The sequence below is a fragment of the Lontra canadensis genome, unplaced genomic scaffold, assembly GCF_010015895.1.
Source record: "Lontra canadensis isolate GAN:19392208 unplaced genomic scaffold, GSC_riverotter_1.0 scaffold106, whole genome shotgun sequence".
NCBI classification, from domain to species: Eukaryota; Metazoa; Chordata; class Mammalia; order Carnivora; family Mustelidae; genus Lontra; species Lontra canadensis.
Window position 1 is genome coordinate 5,913,057 of NW_022631100.1, and position 14,809 is coordinate 5,927,865.

Here is a 14,809-nt window from a genome sequence, read left to right on the forward strand (position 1 = left end):
GGTTTTATGACGTGAGGTCTTAAAATGCCTCGTCCACCTTCAGCCGCATAAACAAGGCAGACAGCCACCGCTAACTCTTAAAGTCCTTACGTATCACAAACCAAATGCATGGTGACATGTCTGGAACCATAATCTACTTCTCTGCGTGCATGTACACTTGTATTAGGTATTTCGGTCTAAGGGTCCGTTTTAACATATTTAAACATTTCACAAAAGTCAACTGTGTATGTCAAAATTGAAACCAACCAGGAGCCATCAGCTTCACGGGGAAGGAACAAAATAGCGAATTTCCTAATTGGCATCTTGTTTATAATTCTCTTGTCAAGTCTAAGCATATTTTTGTTTTCATCAACTCTGTCTTTCCTAAACCTATCAATACCTCTCAGGGGAGGCTAATGTGCTTGCATTTTACCTGAATTTGTGCCTTGAATTTGTAGCAAGAACAATCTTTGTCAATGCCTGCTTTAAGTGACAATTATAATCAGTCTACAGGAGTCTGACTTAAACTAGCAAACTATTACCTTTTCTTCTGCAAATGGGACCCTATCACTTCTGCCAAGTCGTTAGGATTTTAGTCTCTGTTTAGGATCTGTAGACAAAATAGAGTGTACCAGATCGGGATCAGCAAACCACGGCCTCCAGGCCAAATGGGCCCACTGCTTGTTTTATAAATAAAGCTTTATTGGAACACAGCTACATTCATCCATTTACTTAGTGTATAAGGTTGGCCCTACAGTGACAAGAGTTCATACAGCCTGCAAGGCTGAAATGGTTATCATGAGCTCCTTCTCAGACCCGTCGCATAGTTTCCTGCCATTATCCAGGTTGGGGTCTCTCTGTGGGCACATAGCTGTCAACATCTACTACATCCAAAGCTACTGTCTCCAGCAAGCACCTGTGAGGGTGGGCTTGAGGGCAGATTTAAAGGCAAATTTCAGGTCTGTGAAAGAATTCCAAAGCTTTAGACTCGGGCAGCACGAGCTAGAGGAAAGATAAAAGCCTTCAGAATACGAACTCTGAGTCTCTCCACCAATGCTGGCCATGAAGGTCACCCACCAGCCTATGCCCTCTTTTCCCTGTCACAGATGTAAGTAACAACAACCTTTGTGTGCATGTGTAGATACCTGAGCAGAAGAGGAACTCCCATGATGACATCATGTGGTTTGAGAAAAAAATAAATAAATCAGTGAAGTCCTTCCACGGAAGTTTGGAGCTGGGATTATCATCCCAAACCATAGGACAGCTGCTAGGAAACCTTGTAAACAAGGAAACAGAAGTGGCTTCAGAATACCCTAGGTGTACAAGACCACGTCCCAGCTTCGTCACAGGCCCGCTCTGTTGCCCCGAGGTCCTTAATTGCCTCGAATCTTGTCCCCGAGCACAACTCCTCTAGGACTCCTGTAAAAGGTTGCTATGATCCCAGCTGCTTTTCTGGTTCCCTAAGGTAGCAGGCCCCAGGGTAACACACCACACATGGAACTGTTACAGCCAGCTTACATGGCACCAAGAGTTTACTTGGTGAATATTTACTGGGCACTTCCCATGGGTCAGGCACTGTAGGAAGTGCTTAGTAAGAATCATCTCATTTAACCATCGCAACAGCTTGAAGAAGCAGAATCTATTATCATTCCCATTTTATAAAAAAGGAGAGTGAGTTTTGAGAGTTTTAAGTAATTTCCCAAGGACACTAGAACATCTAGTAAGTGGTAGAACTAGTATTTAAACTGGTCTCTCTGAGAGTGAGGACTTGCTATAAAACTACGGCCCTCAAGTTCAATACCGCAGGACACACATCTTCACTGGCTTCTCGGCTACTCCATAACCTTTGCTCGGAGCCAACCCCAGCCTTCTTTGCAATGCTTACCCCCTTTGTTCCATCCAAATCTTCACCTTTCCAAAAGCCTCAGAGACTCCACCGTGATGATAACTTGCCCAGCTCTGTGTGCTCTCCTAATTTTCATCAAGGGAAGGGTTTCTACTGTGCCAACTAGAAGAAGCAGAATTATCCGATATCCTCAAAAACTGGAGAAACTGGGTGACCCTGATGCCACCCAACAATGCCGTCCTAGCTGAACGCAGTCTGGAGTCAGATACACTTGCCTTGAATCCTGGCTCCACCTATATAACTTTGGATTTGTGATTTACTTTCTCTAAGTCTCAGTGTTCCCATGTGAGAAGTGGGAGAATTGTTATCTGTTTCAAAAGGCCGTGGGAGTTGATCGATACGATGCACGAAAATGATCCCATTCATTGTCTGGGACCCAACAAGGGAAATGTGAGCTTCATTACTAGAAGTATTACCAGTTCTTCAGATCGATTTAAACCCCACAGAGATTATGACTCTTGCTTTCAAAAGGACCTTCAGGGATTTTTGGAACCAAGTACTTAAAAGTAATTTGTTGGCTTCTATATCAAGTGGGCTAAATTGCTGAACAGAGTTATTACATCATGTTGTTAAAAAATAGTATCCTTGTGAAAATGTGGCCTCTTAGCTATTTTCCTTGCTGTCTGGAGAAATAGGGGCAACTTAAGGCCCCTATGAGCTTCAGGAAAGAGAAGAACAAAATTGTAAAGAGGATGTAAAACATGTAAAGAAATGAAAAAGAACACTCCACCTGGCTCCCAGTGGCTCCCAGTTCTGCCAGAGGCCATCCTCAAATATGAAGTGTTAATAATATGATTAAATGTTCCTTGAAAGCAGAATGTTGTCTTATTAATTTTCTATCTCCTTAGTAGATATGTGCGCACGCGCGTGCGCGTGTGTGTGTGTGTGTGTGTGTGTGTGTGTATCCCTACTGGTAAAGAATCCATAGCTAAATGAATGAATGAGTCACTGACCTTTTTAAATCAATGATAGGTCAACAGTGCTTTTAAAACTTTTTTTTTTTTTAACCTTACTACAAACGTGTAAAAGTATGTAAATGAAGAAGCCTATTGTTCTATGACTTTCACAATTTTAGAGTGGGAAGTCCCTAACTGCCCTCTTTCCTTCCCTGCCAATAAGCCTGCTGCAGCTGTGGGGTGGGGTGGCTGAAGCCAAGGTTCGCAGCTGGATGTAGCCAAGCTGAACCAAATCTGAGCTTTCGGGGTTAGCTGCCTAGTGTAGCTACAGGAAGAAAGATCTATATTCCACCATGATTGTGGGTCCTAGTGCTCATAGAGTTATTTGTTTGGAAGTAACGAAGGGAAAAAGTGTCAGATGAATCTCAGCAGTCAAAAGTGGACAAAACAACAAAAGTTGGTAAAAGGACATATAATAAATACATATCAAGCACTCACTATTATCCAGAATATGAGCTGGGTGCTTCTTAGAGCATAGAGTCTAGACTCTGACAACTACCTCAATTTAGATCCTGGCTCAAAATTGAACAGCTGTTTGAGTCAAACAGCTGTTTGAGATACTTCGCTTGTCTGGCTCCCAGACCCATCATTTGTAAAATGGGATGATAACAAGCCCTACCTCATGGTGTCATGAGAATAAAAAATAAGGCAACAGATATTGAAAGTACTTAGAGTAGTGTCTGGCACTTGGTAAATACAAAATGAAACTGTGATGACAAGGATGATGGTGGTGGTGATCCGTGATGGGGATGACGGTGATGATGGTAATGATGGTGATAGTGATGGTGATGATGATGATGATGCATCGTAACCAACACGATGGTTGTGATGATGGTGACAATGATAATGATGGTAATAGTGGTGATGGTGATGATGATGGTAATGGTGGTGATGATGATGGTAATGATGGTAATGGTGATGATGGTGGTGATGATGATGATGGTGATGGTGGTGATGATGGTAATGGTGGTGATGATGATGGTAATGATGGTAATAGCGATGATGGTGATGATGGTAATAGCGATGATGGTGACGGTAATGGTGGTGAAGATGATGATAATGGTGGTAATGATGATGATGGTGGTGATGATGGTGATGGTGATGATGACAGTAATGATAAGGATGGTGATGATGATGACAAAAGCATCTTTCTGTTCTCCAAGCATCTCTACAAGTATATGCCCATTGTATTGGACAGTTAAATCATGGAATCATGGCTTCTCAGCTTCTGCTAAAGAAAATGGTTCTGAGCTGGGCCTGGAGCAAGACTAATCATGCTCTGTGCCACCTAAGCCAACCTCCCCATAACAGTAGCCAATGGGAGAAGGTGAGGGTTACATCCTCCTAGGGGATAACTTCATAGGAAAAGCTCTGAACAAAAAGGAACTATAGGCACTAGCTGGTCCCTCTGCTTGTGTCCCTACGGAGTTAGAATACATGGAGGAAAGCGGGGAATCTGGCAGCTGCATGGACAAAACTGGAAACATTGGAAAGCTGCAGGGATCAGCAGGGACCATAAGTGAGGGGAGTTGATGAGTAAATGGATAGTACAAACATTTAAAAATGTCACAGTGAGGGTGAGATTTACAGAATAGACTGGACAAAGGAGCTAATTCATGGCAACAGGAGCAAAGAAAACAGACACCAAAGAGCCAAACCACAGACTGCTGAGGCTGGGGGCCGACAGGGTGACTTGGACCCTGCACCATCTCCCAGCTCCAGGCTCCATGAAATTCTGCTCTAGGGAATTTTTTTTTTTTTTTAATCTGAAGAGTCCTGTCTCCCTTAACTCCATGTGAATTTCTGTAGTCAAACTCCATTACAGAGAAGACCTGAGTGCATTTCCATTTTTTGAAACTAAAAAGCCTCAGCAGTGAATGTATCCATTTCACAGATGAAGTGGGAAGCTTCCAGAAAAGTCAGTGGATTACCTGAAGGAGTAAAGCCAGGTTCTGGAGTTCATCTTCCAACCCTAAGCCTGGTGTTTCTTTCGCGCACACCCCAGCTCCCATTCTACAGGAATATGGGAGGGCAGTTAACACTCACAACAGCTCGTCAACTAGAATGGCGGATGGACTTACAGGTACCTGTACCTAATATGCCTTGGCAAGAGGTGCACAGCCAAACCATGGTGTCAGGTAGGAAGGTTTTATAAACCAATCCTCCCTCGGCACTTGGGATAGTTCCCAATAGGCCCAGGCTTGTTATCTTTTGAAACTCAGTCCGTCAGGAACACCCCAAGAGCAAGGAGGTCTTGTTGGTAGGGATCTTACTGATTCTTTTAGGAACTGCCCACCATTTTTGTAATGGAAAGCCAAATACACAATGATGGCTTTGGTAAATGGGGGGATGGCCGAAAATCAGTCCTGCCTCGTGATGGATGGCTTGAATTGTTAGAAACGTTCTTCTGACAGACTCAACCATTACTCTAGCTCTAGCCCATGTGATAATGCAAGATATGACTAAACTCCCCCATTTCTTTCTAAAGATCAGAAGGATCGCCCTTGATAAATTAGGGCACCCTCAGCTGAACTGAGCAAATGATATAAATTGACAACAGAGATGTAAAAGTGACCCTTATTAATGAATTCGCTAATCAACTTCTCTAACATATTAGCTGAAGGCAAAAGGAATGGACAGAGAAAGCATTCAGCTCTCCTGTGCCCGTGGACACTTAATAATTAACTGATGGTCTTGATGGCACATAGCAATGACCAGGTGTAGAACTGCCCTTCCCTGCCCCTGGACGTCCCTGAGCTTTAGGAGTGCAGTGCAGACAGCTTCCAGCAACAGAACACGTGATGCGTAGGCAGCTGAACTGAACTTGAGCAAGGATGCGCACGGTTGTCTACAGTCCTGGAAACACAATTCTGGAGACTCCACAGGTATATTCCCTCGGCTTTGCACTGACTCAGCCCATGTGTCACACTTCCAGAATGGGACTTCTCTGAAGTGTCCATTCTATTTCCTGGACACTGGGACTCCACGGTAGCACCTGTGCCTTCTTTTGTTCTCTACACTGTTTCTCCCCAAAGAAAACTATGTGTCCAGAGCTCACGTGGGGCTCCCAGAAACAAGGTGCCTAGAAACACCTGAGAAGCCGGCAGCTGGTGGGGGGTCTCAGGAACCTGCAGACACTGGCCAATGGGCTCTACCCAGCCAGGACTAGTGAGGACTAGTGTTCTTCAGCAACTCCCAGCCTTCAGTGATGGGCTCTAACTACACAATCTTCAGGGATATCAACAAATGCTCAAAGATTATTTTTCCCCACAACTGTTGAATTGGGCCTAAGAAGGCTGAACTAAGAAAGATTATCTACCAGTGGGAGTTATCACCGCAAAAAACATGTATCAAACTGAAGCATTTTTGAAAGGTTACTTGCTGTGAAAATGTATTTAACCAACCTATATGCGTATAGGAAGTCTATTAACATTGCCAACTTTAATTACAGAGATGAAATATATAGATAATACATTAAAATGCTATTATGCACCATTCAGTTCCTTTGCATACTTTAAGAAGAAAAATGTGGATCATATGGCAAATTAGCCAAAGTACAATATGGAAATTTAAATCCACAGAGGCTGAATATCTAATGTAAAGTCATAATAAAACCTGATCTTCTATGGAGTAAACAATTTGCTTATCCCTGAAAAACTCTTTTGACTTCTGGATTTAAATTCACACATCAATTTTCATTTGATGATTTTGCTTTCAGTTGTTCAAGAGTTTGCAGAAGAGTACCCCTGTGTACCTCAGTAGTTTTCTATGTCAATTATCTTGCAAAATTCAAAATAAATCTCTTCAGCCCCATTGGAATTATGCAGGAGGTTAAAACCCATTGTTTGACCCTCCAAGCAATAATATACAATTTCAGGAGGGAAAGAGTACCTCTTTGGAAAAAATAATTCAAAAATTTTAGGATGTGATTGAAAAATAAAAAAAGCAAAAGGTTTTTCAAAGTTTTAAATTGCCAAGTTCCCAGCCGAGGTATTGGTTTTCTGCAAGCCCACAATTTTGCTGATGGTATATTTTTAGTGGCACAGTGTAAGAAAGAGTTCCCCAATTCTCATTCATAGAGTGTTACATGGACACAGGAAAGGTTTTCCTTTGCCTTTCTGTCTCTCATTACTTACACTGTGTTTAAAACTAAACGCAGTAAATGCAAAATATAAAAATAAACAGTGGTCCCTGCATTGAGGCAATATGGATGAGAAAAGTGTAAATACATGAGAGAAATGTAAACCCGAAGGTTTTCACAGAACCATTAATTCCCTTGACACATATTGGAAATATTTTGAATTACCAGTTAAGCTTTTAAATATACATTTTCTTAACAAGAGAGAAGAGGTTGGGTGTATTCATGTTTTGATAATCACCTTAACTTCTCTCTTTTCCAAATTATGTTATTTGGATCCAAACTGAAAACTGCATCAGTATCGATCGTTATAGTTAATGAAAAATAGCTCACTGTTATCATTTCATAACTAACAGGGTTTGGATAATAAAATTTTGTGTAAGTGTATTCTGCTGCCCAAGAGCTTTACTAGTCAAAGGACTGTAAAAATCTTCTGATGTTGATAATACTCTCTTTCTAGAGGGCTTGGATGGCTGCCTACTTCACCTCCAAAGGATATGGTATAAAGGGTATCAGATAAAGTCTACCAGTCCCTGAGTCTCTTAAGAAGGAGCCATCAGAGATTCTAGGAACGACATCCTCAAACAGGATACCCTCAGGCTTGATTTCTAAGCTGAGGGCAGACATGCAACTTTGGACTTTGAAACTGCATCTAGAAAAGAATGTGAGGGATAGGCAAGGCGCTGAGCAAGGGTGTACGGCATGGAATGAGAATGGGGCAAAGGGAGGTGGCAACCCCAGGCTGAAGGAGACTCAGTTGACCACATCATCTTTGACAAGGGTGGGAGGGAGTACTTCTGTCTTCACTCTACCTTGGGATTCCTGTTTTCTTACAGAAGTCAACAGCCTTCCTGAATTTTTCATCGAGATATGGGCCTATCCATATCGAAGAGGTCAAGCCACAAATACAAGACTTGCCTACCCCTACCCTTTGCCCATGCACTTTTAACCTCTCTCCCCTCCAGCTTAATGAAAAATCACATAGAATAAAGTAAAAGAGAGCTGCAGGAACAATTTCTTCCATTTTATTTGGAAGACAGAATGTCATTGCTGGTTTTCCATGGGTGATCGGTAGCATATGAAGGAAAGGTTTCAGAGACAGGTTGAAGGCTGGCTTTTGTTCTCTTTCCATTTCAGTGCCCATGGTCCATTAATCCCTGCTCGGGAGGGCCTCAAAAAAAAGTATTAATAAGGTAGGGCTCCTCATAGGGGTTGTTATATTTTAAGGGCACAAACCATGTCCTCAAATCCTTTGACATCCTTGATTGGCACATTTCTAGCTTTACCACCACCCACCCGCCCACAAACACACATGCGCATATACATACATACATATATACACATACACTTCTCGAGAGAACTTACTAAAAGACATCATTCTGGGGGCAGAATGTAGGATCCTTGCCACACCAAGATGGGACATAGCAACTGGAACCAGCTTTAGGCTGTCTTTCTGTGGATGTCACACTACTCCTCCAGCCCCCACCAAACACACCTTCTGACCCCTTGCCCATCTTAACTGCCTGTAGTCAAGTTCTCTCTTTCAGACACAATCACACCCGATATCAGTTCTTGGGACATTCTAGACACTTGTCTACACCTTAAACATTTCTTTGGGGTGATGACTCATTCCTTGAAATGGTCTAAGACCAAAAGAAACAAAACGAAGCAAAAACCATCCATGATAATAACTGCTTTCCACAATGAGATGGGAGGATGGGAATGGCTGGTGGGAAGTCCACCATTGTGCCTTTCTTTTCAATTAGACTGTACAATAAATGTGAAGACAATGTAGCCTCTGCATCTGTCACTCCAGTCAATGCCAGGATTGATTCAGTTGATCTGCCTGCTCTCACCACTCTTTGGACGCTACAAGCTACATTAAAGAAGACAAGCTTCCCTGAGAGAGGAAATGTTAGTCTATAATTAAAGATGTATGAGTAGGGCACCTGCCTTATCATAAACCTCAATTAATTTGGAAATGCGAGGCAGAACAATCTCACTTCTCTGTCTGCCTTCTCACACATCTAGACACAGATTTAACCTCCATGTACCCTTCGAGGACTCTTTTCTTGACCATATAGTTTAAATAAAGTAGTTTGTGTCTACACAGGTCATCTAGCAAGCCAGTTATTCATGGGAACACCAATGGAGGAAGAAATAGAAGACTTAGATTCTGAAATTTTTATCAGAGATTTTCCGGGGAAGAGTTTCAAAGCCAAATATTCAGGTGATGGAAATTTTTATATATCTAAAATGTGCTCAGTTTCTCCCAATCCGATACACAAAACTAAATAGCATGTCATGTTGGTACCAGAGGAATCAATAAGAATTTAGACCAAGACTTAGACTGGTTTTATGTAGTGTTTCACAAACGTGAAGCAATCCATGCCTTCTTGCACATATGGCCCATGAAATCAGTCCAGCCTCGGCCTGCTTGGTCTCAGGCTGCCCTCAAACCAAGTGATATATTTAGTTTTACCAATGAAAGATCTACCACAAGTGAAACAGGCATTTTCTATCTCCACTGGGGAAATTCATTCATTTCTTCCGCAACTATTACTAAGCATTAACTATCTGAATGCATTTTTCTAAGTGCTAAGAAGACATCAGTGAACAAAAAACCACCAAACAGAACCCCTGCCTGCCCTTGGAGCCCTTACTTTTGAGGGAGATTCTACAATACAAGTCCCTAGAATTTTAGAAAGAACGTGCTCATTTTCTTGAAGCCTCAAATTTCTCAGTAGGAGAAGGGATGCCGACAGTGACATTCTGAGCTAGGCTGCAGAGAAGAGCAAGTATGTATTGACGTGCCCTTCGTTGTAAGAGGTGAGGAAGCCAAATGCTGACTTTCTCCCCCCGGGAAAAGAGAGAAGAGGGATTGGTAGCAGCAAGGAGCCTGGCAATTCAGTCATTCCACAGACATGGATGGAGCAACTATTATAAGATATTCTGCTTTAGTAGTTGAATAACCCCCCCCTTTTTTTTTAAAGATTTTATTTATTTATTTGACAGAAAGAGACACAGCAAAAGAGGGAACAGAAGCAGGTGACATGGGAGAGGGAGAAGCAGGCTTCCTGCCAGGCAGGGACCCCGATGCAGGACTTGATCCCACAACCCTGGGATCATGACCTGAGCCAAAGGCAGGTGCTTAATGACTGAGCCACCCAGGCACCCCTGAATTACCCCTTTCTAAGACAACCCAGTGCCCGCACCGGATACTGTCTCTCATCTGTAAAAGTCACTCCATATCCAGGCACGTTCCCAAGGCGAACAGTTGGGCAATGGTGGTACAGAAACAATCACAACTTTTACTTCACCAGAGGTGGAGACAGTTCCCACAAATAGGACATTTACTTATTCACAGGAGGAATGACCATGGTGCAGTGGGTTTTACAGAGCTGTGTCTATGGCACCAAGTCCCTTTGTGTCAGGATAACATCAGCAATGACCCAAGAGGCTAAAGCCATGGCGCTCTTACCATGACGGAGATGTGAAGGATCCTCAGCTCTTCTTCTGCTGACTCATGCTGGGGTTCTTCCGTTGGGTCTTGTCCAGGGAGACTGGGGGCACCATCTTGGTGATGAATGTGAAAAAGCAAAGTGCCGTTCTCCAGCCATTGCTGTCTCCAGCGCACCAGAGGGATGTCCTCTGTGTTCCCTGAGATCTCTAGGGGACAAACACCAAAGGCACGGGTCAGAATTCTGACTGGACCAATCTGAATCTTATTCCTCTTCCTCCTCATCAATGGTACCAATTAGCCAGCATCAGTTAAAGACAACAAAGGGTTCCGGCTTGAGTTAAGTCCGCTACCTCAAATCTCCAGGAAGGGAAGGAGCCCTGAGAAAAACAGAATGCTCCCCCATAGGTCTTTGCACCGTAATCTAGTGAGCCAGGCTCTCACCCATTGAGAAAAATACCAAGGTGAAAATTCATGTTCTTCCCCATATTTCTGGGATCAATAGCATCCTTTACCCAGCACAGTTTGAATCTCCTGATAAACCCCTGAGGTAAATACAAGGTTGTTTGCCTCTTGTAAATTTGAAAATCTGATTCCCTAGCAATTATTCCTAGACACCAGTGAATCTACCAAGGAGAGAGTTGGTAATTACTGTGCAGAGAACTGGCATGTCTGGAACAGTCCTGAGAGGTTACTGCAGAGCCACTGGGGCTCACAGGATATTTCTAAAACCACAATCACTTGCTGCATAGCCCACTGGTGGTGTGGGATACGTGCTATGTCCGGTAATGTTTTAATTCCCTTTAATTTTTCTCTCGTCTTTGCAGAGAGGTTGCACACGTCGAGAAGGTAGTGAAGAAGTGAGGCCTCGTCATGGACGGAAGCGCTCACCCGCTCTCAGGGCTCTACATCGAGGCAGCAGACGAACATCAACGACGAGTAACAAAACACCAAAACCCTACTAGGCACACCACACTGTAGGTGCTAAGCTACAGTTACAGAAGTACACCAAGATTACGGGTCAATCTTGCTAATATTCCCGAACAATATCGTATGGAAGCTTTGAGACATCCCACAGTAGAGAGACCTGATTAACCTAGCCTTTCCTAAACTTCATTTGGCCTCCAAATCCCTTCTCCCTTAACAACTGTGACCACCCGGGGGAACAGATATTCTGCTGAGCACACGTTGGCAATGCACGGCTTTATAAAACTTCATTTTTTAAAAGGCATGGCTTCTTCTCTTAAAATTTATCACCTTTGACCAAAAAAAAAAAAAAATTCCATGGGCATAAAAAAGATTTAATAAGACACATTTAGAATAGTATTCTCATCAAGTACCACACCATAAAGAGGGAAGCAATTTTAAATATTTATGGAGTTTATAAATATCTTTCACTATTTGTAGGAGGGCACAAATGATGTGCTTTATTTATTTACTTATATATTTATTCATTAATTTACTTACCAGATATCCACTGGGCATGTATTATGCACCAGGCACTGTTCTAGGCACTGTAATACTAACCTAAATTAGTATTAGTACTAATACTAATCTAAATGAGTCCCTCAACAAGCCCTCCAGAGCAACCAACTCTGAATGCGAACGTGGCAGGTGTTACACCGTGTGCATAATGACATCATGTGGAAACGTAGAGGGAGAGAGTAGGCTTGCCTGGGTTGAGGGTAGAAGAGGGGGAGAAAAGTAACCTTTCAGAAGAAGATACTGGCGTTGGACCTTGAAGGCTGAGTGGACTTCCTTTTAACAGGTAGAGAAGGGGAAAGAGGACTTTCAGACACTGATAGGATAATTAGAGGGAGGAGGAAGAAAAAAGAGTACGGTCTGGTCCTCTCAGGGTAGGTCAGTGAGAAGAAATCATACAAGCCACAGGTCACTCGCCTGTCCTGGAACACACGGATGGTATTCCCTACCTCCTCCTAACAACCCCCAGACCAGGGAGAAGAGTATAAGGGCATGTGAGGGACAATGAGGAGACAGCACAGACAAGATGATCAGGGCTCACCTCCATCCTCAGCCCCTCACCCCATTGCCTGGAACACTCCATCGTCCCATGAGGACGGTAGGCTGCCCATGCTCTGGGAAGTAACCAGCACAAGCAGCCAGGAGGCTGCAGTGGGCAGAGGGTATGACAACAGAGGCTCACCTGCATCTGGGTCTTGGTTTTCTATGGGCACAATTCCGTTTGTTGAGTGAGGCAGTGAGTGACACAAGCCTCCCGAGTTCACTGCAGCTCTAAGGAGGCCTTCCAGATTTCCAGGTGAAGAGAGACCCTGGCGCGCGCCTCCCAGCAGTAGCCCTGCGACACATCACTGAAGGCCCCCCATCACAAGCCCCTCCCCGACCACCAGTCAAGCCTTCACCTCACAACACCAGGGCAATTCCTCCTGAGAAACACACCCCTCCTCCAAGTCCCTTTCCGGCCACGGAGGTAGGAACCAAACAGTTTCCTCACCATGGACAACAATCACAACCATTAACAGCTGCTAACAGAGCACCTAACGCCATCATTAAATCACCCAGAGCAACACACGCGCAGACCCTACCCACACCTGCTCTTAGCCAGCCCGGGATTAATTCCACACACATTGGGCGCCACTTCCGCCCTTTCTATAACTCTTCAGAAGGAATCTAGCACTTCACAACTCTAAAGTTCTTAAGCCGATTTTTTTTAATTTCCCAGGAGACCCTCATCAGAAAGGCGAGGCTCATTCTTTCCATTTTAACTGTGGAAGCAAGGACAAGCAAACACCCAGACCAAGGTCATGGCAGCCTGAATCAAAACAGGAGATAAAACTTACCAGATCCCCTCTGCGCCCAACACACAGAGGATGACATGACCTTTGCACAAGCACAGAGAAGAGAAAGCACTTGAGGACAGAGTCCATGTGTCTTCTAGGAATTTTCATGCTGCGATATTTTAATTTGTTGTGCAAAGTCTTAGTGTTCCATGACTTTTTAAATTGAGATCGAATTCACATACCATAAAATTCACCCTTTCAAAGTATATTATATGTATATTCACGAGGTTCTGCAACCGTTACCCCTCTAATTCCAGAACATCTTCACAGCCCAAAGAGAAACCCATGCCTATCAGCAGTCCAAGCCAATTTCTGAAGAGGAAGGCATTCTGTTTTGGGGTCCTAGGAGCGATGGTACCAAGGAAAAGAACAGGTATGGTGGGGTTATTGAAAAATGCTCCCACAGGGAGGTGAGCTGAGAGCACAGAATCTCTGACCTAGGCTTCCTTTTGAATCTCTTTGTGAGTTATTCATGCCCATCCTCACGGACAGTGATATCCTGGTTCAGCCTAGACCAGACTCATTGTAGAGGATAAAGGGCAAAGGAAGTAAGGCACCATGCCTGTCCATGAGGGCACCTGTCATTTTTAAAACTCAAGATAATTACAGAATGATAGCTTCCTCCTTGGCTTTTTCCCTTTTCCTGGCAGGATCTGACACGGGAGGGCTAAAACACGAAACCAGGAACTTATTTACATATGCAATACCTGCCCTAGGTCAGCCAATGAAAAACCCAGGGTACAGTAAATGTTTTGTGAATTTCATCACCAATGGGGCTGAGATCAGAGCTTGAAACATAAGTGTAATCATGTTGGTCTGGATATTAGCAGAATATCTCAAGAAGAATGTCAGAAATTGCCCTACCAATGGAAGCCTTCCCCGAGATTCCCAAGAAGCACAGATGAGAAGTGACAGTTATTCTCGTACAAGGCTTCCTGAGGGCTATGGAAGAGGCTCAGACAGAACCTTTGCCACAGTGTGCTCATAAAACAACTGCCAACAGAATCCTTCACAGCCATGTCAAGATACCATGGGTGGGATGGGCACCACGGCCACCATCACACTGTGGGACCGAGATCTCTAGGAAGGGGAGGCTGTCCTTACTTTCAGCATGTCCATTCTTCCCCTACACAAGCTTCACATCTCTCAGCACCTCCCAAAATTCTGGACCTGCCTGGGACACACAGGAACCAGGATGCCATTTATTCTTACACGTAACGAAGATTTCTGGAGCACACTCTAATGGTGACATTCAAACTGTGCTATGTGATCCCTATTCCCAAGGAGCCTTTGATGGAGTAAGAGACTGAAGACATGGCCATGACTAAGTACTGGGAAGAGTAACAAGAGAGAGAGTGCCGAGTGACGGGGTGGCACCCAGCTGGACAGAAACCCATGCAAAGGCATAGAACGGGAAGAGATGCTGGAGGCCAACTCCAAATGAAGAAAACGATGTGTACAAAGAATTAGGATGATGCCTGCTGGCAGAAGGGTGGCATTTTTTCAGAGGAGTCGTGGCTAGAGATGTACACTGAGGTCAACTGTGAAAGG

General features: G+C 43.8%; 1 protein-coding gene across 2 annotated transcripts in view; it reads right to left on the reverse strand.

Annotated features, from left to right (window-relative positions):
* ASTN1 (astrotactin 1) overlaps positions 1-14,809 on the reverse strand; it is a 310,433-nt gene that overhangs the window by 186,163 nt on the left and 109,461 nt on the right. For both annotated transcript variants that reach the window (XM_032838732.1, XM_032838731.1), the window contains exon 2: positions 10,461-10,648. In XM_032838732.1, coding sequence (XP_032694623.1) covers positions 10,461-10,648 — 188 coding nt within the window. The remainder of the gene's footprint in view (positions 1-10,460; positions 10,649-14,809) is intronic.